Source organism: Ochotona princeps, chromosome 5 (assembly GCF_030435755.1).
Source record: "Ochotona princeps isolate mOchPri1 chromosome 5, mOchPri1.hap1, whole genome shotgun sequence".
NCBI classification, from domain to species: Eukaryota; Metazoa; Chordata; class Mammalia; order Lagomorpha; family Ochotonidae; genus Ochotona; species Ochotona princeps.
Window position 1 is genome coordinate 73,148,511 of NC_080836.1, and position 15,408 is coordinate 73,163,918.

The 15,408-nt window shown below is 44.6% G+C and overlaps 2 protein-coding genes and 1 pseudogene across 3 annotated transcripts in view; 1 reads left to right on the forward strand and 2 right to left on the reverse strand.

The window, feature by feature from the left end:
- RFTN2 (raftlin family member 2) overlaps positions 1-7,627 on the reverse strand; it is a 77,744-nt gene extending 70,117 nt beyond the window's left edge. Inside the window, exons 1-2 of one of the 2 annotated variants that reach the window (XM_058664789.1) lie at positions 7,343-7,627; positions 409-519 (exon numbers count right to left, since the gene is read on the reverse strand). The gene's annotated coding sequence lies outside the window, so the exon portion shown is untranslated. Of the gene's footprint in view, positions 1-408; positions 520-7,239; positions 7,267-7,342 lie in introns of those variants that run through there. The other variant, XM_058664788.1, reaches the window with a different exon arrangement.
- On the reverse strand, positions 1,876-3,483 carry LOC101525792 (elongation factor 1-alpha 1-like; annotated as a pseudogene).
- Positions 7,628-7,765: 138 nt separating the features above from the next.
- Positions 7,766-9,618, forward strand: MARS2 (methionyl-tRNA synthetase 2, mitochondrial). The gene has a single exon (XM_004576954.4). It carries the CDS (start codon positions 7,799-7,801, stop codon positions 9,578-9,580), a length of 1,782 nt encoding a protein of 593 aa, XP_004577011.2. The 5' UTR covers positions 7,766-7,798; the 3' UTR covers positions 9,581-9,618.
- The last annotated feature ends 5,790 nt before the right edge of the window (positions 9,619-15,408 follow it).

Consider the following 15,408-nt stretch of genomic DNA (forward strand, 5'->3'; position numbering starts at 1 on the left):
TCCCTAAAGAATTTCTTTCACCATTACTAAAAGAAACTAAAGGTTCCTTAGGTTTACAAGTAAGCAATCACTTAGACATTTCTTTTCCTCTAAAATTCCAACAGAATAAAATTTTATTTGTACCTTAGTGATATTTCAAAACCACACTTTCATTTATTAATATGCAAATCTTTGCTGTCTGAACAATGATGGTCAGCTTGCCATATATTAGGGTCTAACCGTCCACACATTCAAGCTATTAGGCATAGGAGATGTTGGGAAAAATTCATCCGTACATGTGCAGGGTTTTTCTTACTATTTCCTGGAGAGTGCTGTATAGCAGCTGTTCACGTGACATTTGCATCGCGTCAGGTGTTATAGGTAACCTTTTGATGACTTCAAGTGCAGGGGAGGAGGTGCATGGGTGACATGTAAGTGGTATCACATTGTATGCCTTGAGCAGCTGTGGGCTTTGGTATCCTCCTGAGTCCTGCAACCGATGTCTTGTTTCTACCTGGGGATGGCTATAGATGGATTTCACTGTATTAAACACAATGTTTAACAAGTAACATCGGTTATTTTCAATTTTTTACTGTGAAGATGTTTTGTAACGAGCACCTTTCCTCCCCCTCCTTTGAATTATTTCCTGAATACTTAGATTCCACTTAGTAAATGGTCAAATAATTTGCATATGAGTAAATAAAAAAGCAGTTAAGTACAGAAAATGCATTCTAATGACAGAACGATCATTTGTATTACTTATATAAGCATGTGATTGGCAGTAAAGCTGTTTAAGGCACTAACCTCATATATTTATAGCTTATTTGTTGTAATTACATATTTTGTCCTATGCTTCTTTAATGACTATACATTTGCTTTAAAAAAAGATTCATTTGGGGCTGTAGGTTTGGCACAGCAAGATAGGCCGCCATCTGCATTGCTGGCATCCCATGTGAGTGACGGTCTGAGACTTGGCTGTTACACTTTTTGTGAGATTTATTTTTATTGGAAAGGCAGATTTCCAGAGAGAAGGAGAGACCGAGAAAGATCTTTCATCTGCTGGTTCACTCCCCAAGTGGCTGCAACTTCCAGGTCTCCTATGCAGGTGCAGGGTCCCAAGGCTTTGGGCTGTGCTCAACTGCTCTCCCAGGCCACAAGCAGGGAGCTGGAAGGGAAGTGGAGCAGCTGGGACAGGAACCAGAGCCCACATAGGATCCTGGTGTGTGCAAGAGGAGGATTTTACCTGTGGGAAATGCTCTGCTACCTTGGGTGGGTGGCCTAATGTTTACTTCCCTATGGCCTGAGGCACAGTTCCCAGGTCTGAATATGACCAGAAGGTCAAGGAAGACAGACAGGCCTTATAGTCAATGACTGTGTCTTTGGTGGGGGGTGGGGTGAATCTGCCTTCCCTTTTTTTCTCCTTTAAAAGCTGTAGCTTGGCATAATAAAGCAGACATTCCTCACCAGCTTGTCTCCGGGGGTTCTTGAGGCCAATGGACACCGTTTGCCTCACCCTCAGTGACCTTGGGGCCTGCTGGCAGGCCTAAACTCCGAGATTTACCCACTAGGCTACTGTGCTGGTGCTCCACTTCTGACCCAGCTCCCTGCTAATGAGCTTTGCAAAGTAGCTGATGGGTCTGGCACAATAGCCTACTGGTCCATACTCACATATTTATGTTTCTTTCCTTTTTTTCCTTTCTCATTAAACTTTAAGGGTCTCAAAATTCTGTGACATATTTTTTGGTCAAGCTGTTTCCACTAAAAAGTACTGATTTTAAAAACAAATAACTTTAAACTGCCACATACAAAAAATAAAGGGTCCACAAAACATTCTCCTTTCCTTATGAAGGGTTTATGATGCATTGTTATCATTAACTAGTCTTTGTTTTGTTTTTTTCATCAACCAGTCTTTTACTGGTAAACTTAAATGGCCAAATCAGAGAAACAGTTCTGAGACCGTTCTTCCACCACTGATTAAGATGGAGGTGGCAGGGTTTAGGGATAATATTCATTTAGCCTTCTGAGCTTTCTGGGCAGACTTGGTGACGTGGCTGGCTCCAGTAACCTTCTTGCCCACTGCCTTGATGACACACACAGTAACTTTCTGTCTCATATTATGGACAGTGAAACGACCCAGAGGAGGATAGTCAGAGAAGCTTTCAACACATGTGAGCTTGCCAGGGACCATGTCAACAATGGCAGCATCATCAGACTTCAGGAATTTAGGATCATCTTCCAGCTTCTTTCCAGAATGATGACTAATCTTAGCCAGCACAGGGACATTCCCAGCACTGATTTGTCTTGGATGGTTTAGCAGATCACCTGAGCAGTAATGCTAGCTGCTTCCATTGGTGGGTCATTTTTGCTGTCACAAGTCCTGCTGCCACAACGAATATCTTTGACTGACACGATTTTGACATTGAAGCCCATGTTGTCATCAGGAAGAGCTTCACTCAAAAGCTTTGTGGTACATTTCGATGGACTTGACTTCAATTGTGACGCTGACAGGAGCACAGGTTACCACTATGCCAGATTTCAGAACACCACTTGGTCCACAGGCACAGTACCAATCCCACCAATCTTGTTGACATCCTGCAGGGGCAGACACAGAGGCTTGTTAGTTGGCCTAGCTGGTGGGAGCATGCAACCCAGGGCTTCCAGCAGTGTGGTTCCGCTGGCATTGCCGTCTTTGCGAGTGACTTTCCATCCCTTGAGCCACAGCATATTAGCACTTGGCTCTAGGATGTTGTCACTGTTCCAACAAAAGATTGGCACAAATGCTATTGTGTCAGGGTTGTAGCCAATTTTCCTAATGTAGGTGCTGAATTCCTTAACAATTTCCTCATTTCTCTTCTGCCTGTAGGGTAGTTCAGTGGAATCCATTTTGTTAACATCAAGTGTTATTTCACACCCAGGGTGTAAACCAGAAGGGCATGGTCACGGTCTGCCCATTCTTGGAGATATCAGCTTTGAATTCTCCAACCCCAGCAACAACAATCAGGATGCACAATCAGCTTGAGATGTGCCAGTAATCATGTTTGATGAATCATGTTTACTATGTGTCCTGGGGCATCAGTGATAGTCACATAATACTTGCTGGTCTCAAATTTCCACAGGGAGATGTCAATGATGATATCATGATCACTCTTGAGTTTCAGTTTATCCAAGACCCAGGCACACTTGAAGGAACCCTTTCCCATCTCAGCAGCCTCCTTCTCAAATTTCTCAATGGTTCTTCTGTTGATGCCACCACACTTGCAGATCAAACGGCCAGTAGTGGTAGACTTGCCCGATTCAACATGTTCAATAATGGTGATGTTGATGTGGGTCTTTTCCTTTCCCATATCGGCTTTGATTTAGTGCTGGTTTTCTTGGAAACTTTGTTCTGGCAGCAAACCCATTGTGAAGAAATTTTATACACTTGCATTCAAAAATTATCTGCTGCTCCATTTTGTCCTTATAAATAATTTGTTTCTTCAATAGCATATTTCTGTTTTGCAACAAATCATATTTTCTGTCCCCTTGCGTTAGGTTTTTAAAACACTAATACACTGGGCTTGGCAGCGTGGCCTAGTGGCTAAGGTCCTCGCCTTGATCCCATATGGCTGCTGGTTCTAATCCCGGCAGCTCCACTTCCTGTCTGTCTCTCCTCCTCTCAGTATATCTGACTTTGTAATGAAAATAAAATAAATCTTAAAAACAAACAAACAAACAAACAAAAAACCACTAATACACTTTAGAATAGATTTAGGTTTATAGCATAATTGAACAGCAAGTACAGAGGTTTTCTATATACTCCTTGTTTCCTGACACGCAAGCCTTGTCCATTAAAAAAAAAAACCCTCCCCAGAGCGGCACATTGATTGCATCTGATTAACCCCTGCTGAACTGCGATCACCACCCAAAGCGCATAGCTGATACTAGGGTTCACTGCAGGTGTTGTACATTCTTTAGATTTTGACAAATGTACAATGATGTGACACACAGAGTGGTTTCACGGCCCTAAAAATTATCCTCCGTGGCTTGCCTATTCATCCCTTTCTCATCTGTTACTTTGATCCATCTGGCAATTGTGACTTAGGTCTCTTCCACCCTTATTTTCAAGTGTTACAACCACAGTTATCTGCATAGGGAAATTCTTACACCAATTATTTTTCACCAGGCTTGTCACATATTGGGTATTGAGAGTAATTAGGATCAATTTTTACAAAAATGTCTTCTAACGTCATCACCACCTCTTTCTGTAATAGATTCTGTTTGTTGACAGTGGTAGATTTCAAGGATAACTTTCAATTCTCTGTTGTCACTAGGGTTTCTTCAAGTGCAGACTTCTTAGGTGGTTACATACCATGCAAATAAATTCTCATAAACACTTTTTCATTCTAATGATGGATTTTTTTTTTCTTAAACACTAGATAAGACATTTCAAGTCATTAAAGGCCTAATTACACTTTTGTATTTATGTAAAATACAAGCAAAAATTTTTTAGAATCTTATAATACTTGTAGGCTGCATCTTGGAAAAGGCTAAAAGATTTTAAATTTGGCTATTTCATTATATTTGGTCACTTATAAAAACACCATAAAATTGTAATGTTTGATTAAGTAGCATTACATTAATAAAAATAAAACGGAATATCTATGAACTCGCAACGCAAGAGCTGAAAGTGCTTTTCCAACAGCATAAGAGACAGTGGAACTTGCTTAGAAATGTGTATTCCTAGGGCTAGTGCCACTCTTGCTGAATCCAGCCCTAGGGTGGGACCCAACAGTTTGGATTTCCATAAAAAGTTCTCCAGGTGATTCTGATGCGCACTAAAATTCAAGAATCATTGATCTGGAAGATTACCGTGATTCGGGAATGTGTGCTAGTCTTCTCCTGTCTTCCAGGAATAATCCCTGTCCTGAATTTTATGCATTCATATGACCACATATAGAGTAGCAGGTCTAAGTCACATATTGTTTAATGTTGCTTGCACTTAAACATGTTGTCCTCATTTGCCTTTTATTCAGTTATCATTTTGTTACTAAGATTCAGCCCTGTTATTGCATATAACTATATATGTTTTGATTATGCATAATAATATGGGAAGGAAGACACGAGGCATCTGCTAAATTGACTCCTGTGGTGATAAATGAACCAAGTCAATTCTCTGTAGGAAATACAAAGAGCCAAACATCCTTTGGATACTCAGTTGATGTGCTGTGCTTCATGTAGCAGCTTAAGAGGGCAAGAGAAGCGCGGTTGATGCTGGTATGTGCAGCCCCATCCAGAAATGGGATAAAATTCAGGTTAAGGGAGGAATCAATTCTCCAGAAATTCTTACTTTCCTCCTGCCACTTCTGCCACTTTTGAATCAGTGCTTCAGTATTTCATTTTTTTTTTAAGATTTTACTTATTTTTATTACAAAGTCAGATATACAGAAAGGAGGAGAGACAGAGAGGAAGATCTTCCATCCAATGATTCACTCCCCAAGTGAGCCACAACGGGCCAGTGCGCGCCGATTCGAAGCCGGGAACCAGGAACCTCTTCCGGGTCTCCCACGCAGGTGCAGGGTCCCAATGCATTGGGCCATCCTCGACTGCTTTCCCAGGCCACAAGCAGGGAGCTGGATGGGAAGTGGAGCTGCCGGGATTAGAACCGGCACCCATATGGGATCCCGGGGCTTTCAAGACAAGGACTTTAGCCGCTAGGCCACGCCGCCGGGCCCCAGTGCTTCAGTATTTCAACAAAATATTTTTCTGCAGAAACTGAAGCTTATAATGATGTTGGCTTCTGAAAACTGTTTTTTAAATTGTTTGTTGGTATATGAAACTGGTAAATGCTGAACATCTGTGTTTGAAAAAAGCATGGAACAGTACCCAGAACCCTATCTCTTTGGCCTCCCTCACAGATCAAAATCCCCTGCCTTCTCTAAAACTGGTACCTATTTAAAACCAAAGGCTCTGCTATGCATAGTTTGAGAGCTACTCATCTAAGGGCTCCAGTTTGATTCCTGGCTGCCCCACTTCCCATCTAGCTCTGTACTTATGGCCTGGGAAAACAGCTGAGGATGGCTCAAGTCCCCTGGCCGACCCAGGTGAAGCTCCTGGCTGCTGGCTTCAGTCCAGCCCAGCTCTGGCCGTTGCTTCTATTGGGGAGTAAACCAGTGGATGGAAGACTGTCACTCTCTCTCCTTCTCTCTGTAACTCTCACTTTCAAATAAAAATAAAAAAATAAATGTTTAAAAGAAGAAAACTACTGGGCCCGGTGCAATGGCCTAGCTGCTAAAGTTCTCATCTTGAATGCACCAGGATCCCATATGGGTGCCGGTTCTAATCCTGGCGGTCCCGCTTCCCATCTGGCTGCCTGCTTTTGGCCTGGGAAGGCAGTTGAGGACGGGGGTCACTTGGGGAGTGAATCATTGGACAGAAAATCTTCCTCTCTGTCTCTCCTCCTCTCTGTCTGTCCTCCTCTCTGTATATCTGACTTTGCAATAACTATGAAATAAATCTTTAAAAAAAAGAAGAAAATTACTGATCTAGAAAAATAAACAGTTAAGCACAGTCAATAAAGTTTTTGTAAAAGATTATTGTAACTACTATACCTTGAAAAACTATAAAGCCATAAACTTTTAAAATGAGTGACACAGACAAGCCAAAATACAGAACCAAATAAAAAATGAAAATTTGAGTCTGTGTAACTGTTAAGTATGTGATAACCATTAGAAACTTTCTCAATAAGTAGTATTTTCAACAAATCACTAACTTCTTTGGAAATTAAGTGGTCAAAACTCAAAGTTGATCTACTAGCTTGCAAATTCTAGGGATCATAAGATATGGCTTTACCATATTTGAGTTCTCATGGTGCTTTGCATAAACAGTAGAAGAAATACTTGAATTATTGCTGAACTTACTCTTACGAGCAGCATCTACATAAAATAGTTTGGATTTAAAGATTACTGTTACACAAAAACTTTCTTCTGTGAGGAATATATTGGCTGGTATGTGATCATGTCTTAGATGCTTGCAACTGCAGAGCAAAAGAGCAAAACTGTGAGTATATGAATGTGAATCCAATCTGGAGCCTGAGGTCTAGTCTCAGGAGTCACAACTCCCTTCCTAAGGGCAAGCAAAAAAACACTGTTCTGGAAGAACGTTCAGGTCAGTTTAAAATGAACTACGTTTAAAGAAAACATCAGAATTAATTAATTTGTACTAATTAATTTGTACTAAATTAATTTTTACTAATGCACTAATGGCCTCCCTAGTTCCTGTCACCTTGGGTAAGGACTTGGGCGCAGAGCTACTACCTCTTTTACTGATTCCTCAAGAACTGACAAGGATTCCCCTTCTGAGTTCTTCAGGTGTTCCGGGTGCTTACTCTCTTGTCTCTCCCTTCCTCTCTACCAGACCCGTTCACGTTCTGAGTTAAACCTGGATGAAGTCTCAGAGGCCGACCAGGGCCCAAGCGGAGGTCATCCTCCGTGTCCCGCTCTACGCCAGCCACTTCTGGCAATGCCTGAAGGAACACTCCTGTCACAAGCAGCTCAGCCTAGACGGGGAGGCCGACCCATTAGTAGGAAATCACAGCTCAGAGCAGGACACTCAGGACGTCCTCTCCCAGCACGCTCCAACAACTGCCCACCACGCAGCTCGACCGGACGCCGTTGAGGGCCTCCTCAGGAGGCGGAAGGAGAAGACGCGGGTCCCGGAGGCGCTCACGGGGGCGTGGCCTTCCCGCCGGAAGCGGCGGCGCAGCGGCGCGGCGGCGCTGCGCATGCGCTCCTCCCACGTGCGGCCGGGACGCCGCCTCCGTCGTTTCGGGCCGGCCGGCACCATGCTGCGAGCGTCTGTGCTCCTGCTGCGGGGGCGCCGGGCGAGCAGCAGGAGTTCTCTCCCGGCGTGCTCTGGCCGGCGACGCTACGGTTCGAGTTGCGTTAGCGGCCGCGACGGTTCTGGGGATGCGCGCGCCTACTTCACCACCCCTATTTTCTACGTGAACGCGGCGCCGCACATCGGGCACCTGTACTCGGCGCTGCTGGCGGACGCCCTGTGCCGCCACCGTCGCCTCCGAGGTCCCAGCGCCACCGCCCCGCGACTGTCCACTGGGACCGACGAACACGGCCTCAAGATTCAGCAGGCGGCAGCCGCGGCAGGCCTGGCCCCCGTCGAGCTGTGCGACCGAGTCTCTGCCCAGTTCCAGCAGCTTTTCCGGGAGGCTGGCGTCTCCTCGACCGACTTCATCCGCACCACGGAGGCTCGGCACCGGGTGGCTGTGCAGCACTTCTGGGAGGTACTCAGGACCCGGGGGCTGCTCTACAAGGGGCTCTATGAAGGCTGGTATTGCGCCTCCGACGAGTGCTTCCTGCCCGAGGCCAAGGTCACCCGACAGCCAGGCCCGACTGGGGAGTCGTGTCCTGTATCTCTTGAGAGTGGGCATCCCGTGTCCTGGACCAAGGAAGAAAACTACATTTTCAGACTTTCCCAGTTCCGGGAGCCACTGCAACAGTGGCTGCGGGACGACCCTCAGACCATCACCCCGGAGCCATTCTATCGCGCGGTCCTTCAGTGGCTGGAGGAGGAGCTGCCAGATCTGTCAGTGTCCCGCAGGAGTAGCCACTTGCATTGGGGCATTCCGGTACCCGGGGACGATTCGCAGACCATCTACGTATGGCTGGATGCCCTGGTCAACTACCTCACCGTAATTGGCTACCCAAACGAGGAGTTCAAGTCTTGGTGGCCAGCTACCTCTCACATCATAGGTAAGGACATTCTCAAGTTCCACGCCATCTATTGGCCTGCTCTCCTCTTAGGGGCTGGATTGAGCCCGCCACGCCGCATCTGCGTCCACTCCCACTGGACGGTGTGTGGCCAAAAGATGTCCAAGAGCTTGGGCAACGTGGTGGATCCCAGGACTTGCCTTGAGCATTACACGGTGGATGGCTTCCGCTACTTTCTTCTTCGGCAGGGCGTCCCCAACTGGGACTGTGACTACTACGACGAAAAGGTGGTGAAGCTGCTGGACTCAGAGCTCGCAGATGCCTTGGGAGGGCTCCTGAATCGGTGCACGGCACGCAGAATAAATCCTTCCGGGACTTACCCAACCTTCTCTTCTGCCTGCTTCCCCAGTTCCCCAGGCTTGGTGGGGCCTTCCGTCCGGGCCAGAGCAGACGACTATGCTCTGGTGAGCGCAGTGGCCGCTTTGCCCAAGCAGGTCGCCGACCACTTTGATAATTTCCAGATCTATAAGGCTCTGGAGGCAGTGTCTAGTTGTGTCCGGCAAACTAATGGTTTTGTGCAAAGACACGCACCCTGGAAGCTGAGCTGGGAGAACCCGGTGGATGCACCCTGGCTAGGTACCGTGCTTCATGTGGCCTTGGAATGTTTGCGTGTCTTTGGAACTTTGCTCCAGCCTGTCACCCCAAACCTAGCTAACAGGCTGCTGTCCAGGCTCGGGGTGTCTGCCGCAGAGAGAGGCCTTGGAAGGCTCTCTTTTTTGCCTAGATTTTATGGACGCCCATGCCCTTTTGAGGGCAGGAGGCTGGGACCTGAAACTGGGCTTTTGTTTCCAAGGCTAGATCAGTCCCGGGGTTGGCTGGTGAAAGCCCACAGGACCTAGAAACTGTTCTTAATGACTTGTTAAAAAACAAAAACAAACATGTTCTGTTATTTTCAGGAAAGTTAATGCTAATGTTTTTAAAATGTTGCATCGTATGAGCCCCCAAACTGTCCCTGTGAAGAGCTGGCAGCCTGTCAGGTTCCTGCTCTGTTGTACATTCCTCTGTGCTGGTTAACCACTCTTCATTGCACACTAGCGTATCTGTGTCTCACATGGAACTGTTTCTCCTTCCAAACTGTAGTTACTGGCTCTAACTACCTCTCCTGGCTTCTGCCACTCAGGCTGACTGGGATGTGTAGTGACTCCTTTTATTCAAAGTAGGTTTGGTGACCACCTCAGCCTTTTCATATTCATCTTTTAAATTTCTACAGCCAGGAGCCTATGCTTGTTAGGTCAGTGTTAACTGTTGTTCACAGTTCAACTAGCAGATGGCTCTAGTCTCATTTAATACGAAGTTTCAGACTAGAAGAGTGTTCCGCTTTGTGGTTTTTATGAATTTTCATTGTTGTAAAAGAGGTAGCTGCTTACAACCACTGCAATAAAAGTTCCTCACATTCAGACGACTACATACAATATTCACTGTTGAATGTTCAAGTAAGCTAGTATCATGTTGTTAATGTGACAAACAATGAAGCTCCCTTGAAGTACGTGGTATGTTAAGGATTTTAGGCTTCAGTAACATTGTAGATGTGTAAATGATTCAAAAAGGGAATGTTTTCTTTTTTAAGGCTTAATTTTTGTCCTTCACAATTTACCTCATGTGACTTTTTTGGTCTGTTGGGATCAGTGATGTGGTATAGAAATTGTCCAGTAATTGTCAAACATGTTAGTATGTTTATGTTCAAGTAATTTTTGCTGATTCCTTTGTTCCGTAACTTATTAAAGTCTAAAGGCTTGTAAGTGCTTTATTCAGATCTGTTTTGTTGCACTTGTTGAAGTTGACAGTGATAGGAGCAATTGGTCAGTGCTCCTGGAACCTCAAAGTGGACTTAGGGAACTCTCCAAGGTTCTATAGGAAAACACCAGAGAAAATCTTACCAATTTATAAAATGCCTACAACATATTAAGCCAGTGTTACAGGTGATTAGACTGCTTGGCCAGAGTTTAAAATAAAAACTTGCCTTGAAATATCTATTCCAAGCATGGCAGCAAGCAGACACAACTTACTAAATAAACTGCTATGCTGACAGTCCCCTGGCCTTATTATTGGTACCACTATTAGCTAGCTTTTCAGTTTATTAATTACCACTGTGAGGGGTTTCCAGTTGTTCGGAAACACTGCTTTTAAAAAGAATGCTTCCGGGGCCCGGCGGCGTGGCCTAGCGGCTAAAGTCCTCGTCTTGAAAGCCCCAGGATCCCATATGGGCGCCGGTTCTAATCCCGGCAGCTCCACTTCCCATCCAGCTCCCTGCTTGTGGCCTGGGAAAGCAGTCGAGGACGGCCCAATTCACTGGGACACTGCACCCGCGTGGGAGACCCGGAGGAGGTTCCAGGTTCCCGGCTTCGGATCGGCACGCATCGGCCCGTTGCGGCTCACTTGGGGAGTGAATCATCGGACGGAGGATCTTCCTCTCTGTCTCTCCTCCTCTGTGTGTATCTGGCTGTAATACAATGAATAAATCTTAAAAAAAAAAAATGCTTCCGGGGGGGCCCAACGTGGTAGTCTAGTGGCTAAAGTCCTTGCCTTGCGTACACCGAGATCCCATGTGGGTGCCTGTTCTGATCCTGGCGGCCCTGCATCCCACCCAGCTTGTGGCCTAGGAAAGCAGTCGAGGATGGCCCAGATCCTTGGGACCCTGCACCCATGTGGGAGACCTGGAGGAGGCTCTGGGATTGGTGCAGCTCTGGCTTTTGCGACCACTTGGGGAGTCAATCAGCGGACGGAAGATCTTCTCCTCTCCGTATATCTGATTTTCCAATAAAAATAAAAAAAAATTTTTTTGGCTCAAGGCATTCTAAGGTGGAAAGGCTGTTTCCACACATGGTCCTTCAGACTGCTCATTTTTAATTCTGGACATTCCATGTAGCATTTTAGTGGTCTGCTGGGATTACAGGGCTGATTGCTGGGATGTAGAATACTCCTGTAGTATAGCCTAAAGCTGGATGGAACAGAGTGGTCGAGGGTGGCATGTGCTTAGATTAGAAAATGGGATGATTTCCTCTGCCCTGGACCCAGTATCCCTGTAACGCTGTTACAGTTCTGCCATTGATGGAGAACGTGTGTGTCTGACTTGAAGTCTTTCCTGTTAAGTGCAGGATATTTTACCTGGCTTTGGTTTGCTGGAAAGCCTGCGATTTGTGCAGGCACTTACTGGATATCAGCATACTTGCAGTCCCAGAAAGCCAAAGAAAACAGGAGAACCAGGTAAGAGAGGGCATATTTATTGCAAAAGAGGATATTCTGACTCATGGAGCATGGTAAATTGTATCTGACTTGTGGTTAAATGGAAGTTGAATCAGATTATCTCTAGAAGGCATGCTAGATGAAGCAAATATCCTTTGATATTTGACATCAGTGTTACAGTTTGATATGACCTGTCAAATGGCAATTGGAGAGGTGGAAATTTAAAACTGGAGGACACATACTTCCAACAGAGGGAAGATAAAGGCTTACAGAACTTTTTTTTTAAAAAGATTTATTTATTTTATTACAAAGTCACATATACAGAGAGGAGGAGAGACAGAGAGGAATATCTTCCGTCCAATGATTCACTCCCGAAGTGAGCCACAACGGGCCGGTGCGCGCCGATCCGAAGCCGGGAACCTGGAACCTCTTCCGGGTCTCCCACGCAGGTGCAGGGTCCCAATGCATTGGGCAGTCCTCGACTGCTTTCCCAGGCCACAAGCAGGGAGCTGGATGGGAAGTGGAGCTGCCGGGATTAGAACCGGCGCCCATATGGGATCCCGGGGCGTTGAAGGCGAGGACTTTAGCCACTAGGCCACGCCGCTGGGCCCAAGGCTTATAGAACTTTCAAGAATTCTCCCTACTTCAGATATTGATAACCATATTTGGCATATTTTGAATCTCTGACCATAAAAGAACTATTCCATATACCCTTAAGGTTCTTAAATAATCATGTTGGTATATTCTTTGATGATGCTGCAGGAAGTTACAGCACTGCCTTTATTAAGTGTTCATGGGCTTTCACATTAGAAGAGCTAAGACTATTCTTATTTATGAAGTCCTAGAAGAAGTGGGTGATAAAATGTTAAGTAGCACTACTGTATACTGAAGAAATAGTTCATAAATGAAGTTATAGCTTACATATCTCAAGTTAGAAAAAACCTGAGGCAACAGGCATAAGCAAGAAGCCTGCAATCTTTAACTGAGACCTCACAGTTATTTTGGAAGAAAATACGAGCATTTTTTTCTATAGCTGATCTTAGCCAAAAGGACCTACAGACTTTGGGGCTAGGAAGGGCCTATAAAGTTGATGCTAAAGTACTTGAGAAAGGCCTAGGTTGAAAGATGGGCCCTGGGGCACAGATGTTTCATTTTTTGCAAGGCTGTACTTGTGATTGGAATCTAACTGTAGATCTCAGAAGTCCTGAAACTGAAAGCTTTATCTTAGGCCTCTAACCAGAAAAATTTCCTAGTAGTTGCCAGTGACAATGAGTTCACGAAGTTCCTCCTTGGGTGTTTGGCAGGGATGGTTTTATGGATCTCTTACTTCCCTTCTCTATTACGTGTGTAGTGTGTAGTGACAGTGTTGGCTTGCATTAACCTAACCTTGAGTTGTGGCAAAGGCTTCTGACTCAGGCTTGGTTCCTAGAGCTGCTGCATGCTAGTCTGTAAAAGTCTCCTTGAGGCACTTTCCTTTTTTCGCCCTGGTGAGGTGATGCATTGCTGCAAATCTTGGCGAGTCCTGTTTTTTACCCAAGACTGAGCATTATTGTACCTAAAAGGCTATACATGCATTCATTGACACCTATGTGTCCATTTTTGCAGTAGACAGGGGAGACAGGCATAGGTTCCAGAAGAAAGCCTTTGAATCCCTTGCAGAGCTGAGTGTGAAATAGGTCATTTTAGCACAGCACAACAGGCCCTTCCCTTTCTTCTTGGATACAGTAGGTTATCTTTCACCGAGAGAAAACACACCAAAATTGGAGGTTAATGTTAGTGGACAGGCCAAAATGGTAACAAGTTAATTAAGGTGAATTAGTGAAGATGTTCACCTTTCAAGGAGCCTTACTCATCTCGGCCACAGAATGCAAGGTGCCCTGCTAAAGCTGTCATTCTGTCATTCACCAGAGAGGGACTAACCAATTTAGAAATGAAATTGGCTTCTTAGTTTTTAGGGTACTCTCCAGTTACTCAGAACAGGTACTCTTAGTTAAATATGAGGCAATAGTTAATCATATGTAAATACTTATTTAGGAGTGTTTTACGTTAGTCAGTTTTTACTTACTTTTTATGATCAGGGAAGGAAACTGGAGCAGGGAAAGTATTCTTCCACATCCCTGACAACTAGAAATAACACACTCTATAAATATTTTTGAGAGTAGCTACTGGGAGGTTTAGTCATACCTGGATGTTCACAAAGTAGGTATGATATGGAAATTTCTTCCTTGGTTATGAACTGATTTTCACTGATTCATTCACCAATGGGATGTTTCAGGAAAGCAAGCCACCTGCAAGGTTACAACTCCAAGGAGAAATGAGCCCTGCCTTTGAGTCATTAAGGATTTTTGGATGAAATTTCTGCAGAGCCTGGAAGACTTATTAGATAAGCCAGAGAATGGATGGAGGATGCTGCTTTTCTTGGTGTATGGCATTGGAAAATGGTACAGCCATCGCTATGCTACCACTCTGACGGTGTTTATCCCTTACTAGCTGGTCATCACTGGCATGAGAGATTTAACGTTAAGACAAAACTTCTGACGTTAGACTATGATTTACAGATGGGACTCAGTCTCTTAATTCATATATTCAGTAAATCTGACTACATATTTTTTTCCTGATTAAAATATTTTAGAAGGATAATAATTTTATGTTGGGACACATTAAATAACAATTTCAGTAGTTCTGCTTTCTTTGAGTTATCCTAGAAGCTTCTTTTGGTTAAAAAGCTACGTAAATATGAAGTTAATAAGCATGTTATAAATATTTAGGTTAATAACTAAAATAATAGTTTTTTTTTTAAAAACAGTAACAACAATCTAGTAGAAAACAGGGAGGATTACAAAAGGAGAAAGGAAAAGGAAAGATACAGCAAATAGAGAACCTATAATAAGATGGCAGGAATACACATACATGTAATTAAAATCTGTCAAAAGACAATGGCCAATAGTAAATACAAAAGGCAATACATGCAGTTAAAAAGGGGTGTACTAAAAGCACAAAATAAGACATGAATAAACAGACATTTAAATGAAAAGAAATCCCTTTCAGCAATATTTGTTAATTCATACTGAGGGAAAAATCACTAAAATATAGAGGGACTAACCATAAAAATATAAAAGAGGATGGGCCCGGCACAGTAGCTTAGCAGCTAAAGTCCTCACCTTGCAAGTGCTGGGATCCCATATGGGCGCCAGTTCTAATCCCAGTGGCCCACTTCCCATCCAGCTCCCTGCCTGTGGCCCGGGAAAACAGTCGAGGACGGCCCAAAGCCTTGGGACCCTGCACCTGCATGGGAGACTCAGAAGAAGATTCTGGCTCCTGGCTTCAGCTTGGCTCAGCTCCAGCTGTTGTGGCCACTTGGGGAGGACCTTTCTCTCTCTCTCTTCCTCTCTGTGTACTATCTTCCAGTATAAATAAATCAATCTTAAAATATACATATAAAAGAAGGGCTGACATTGTGGGTGTAGGGGGTAAAGCTTTGAAG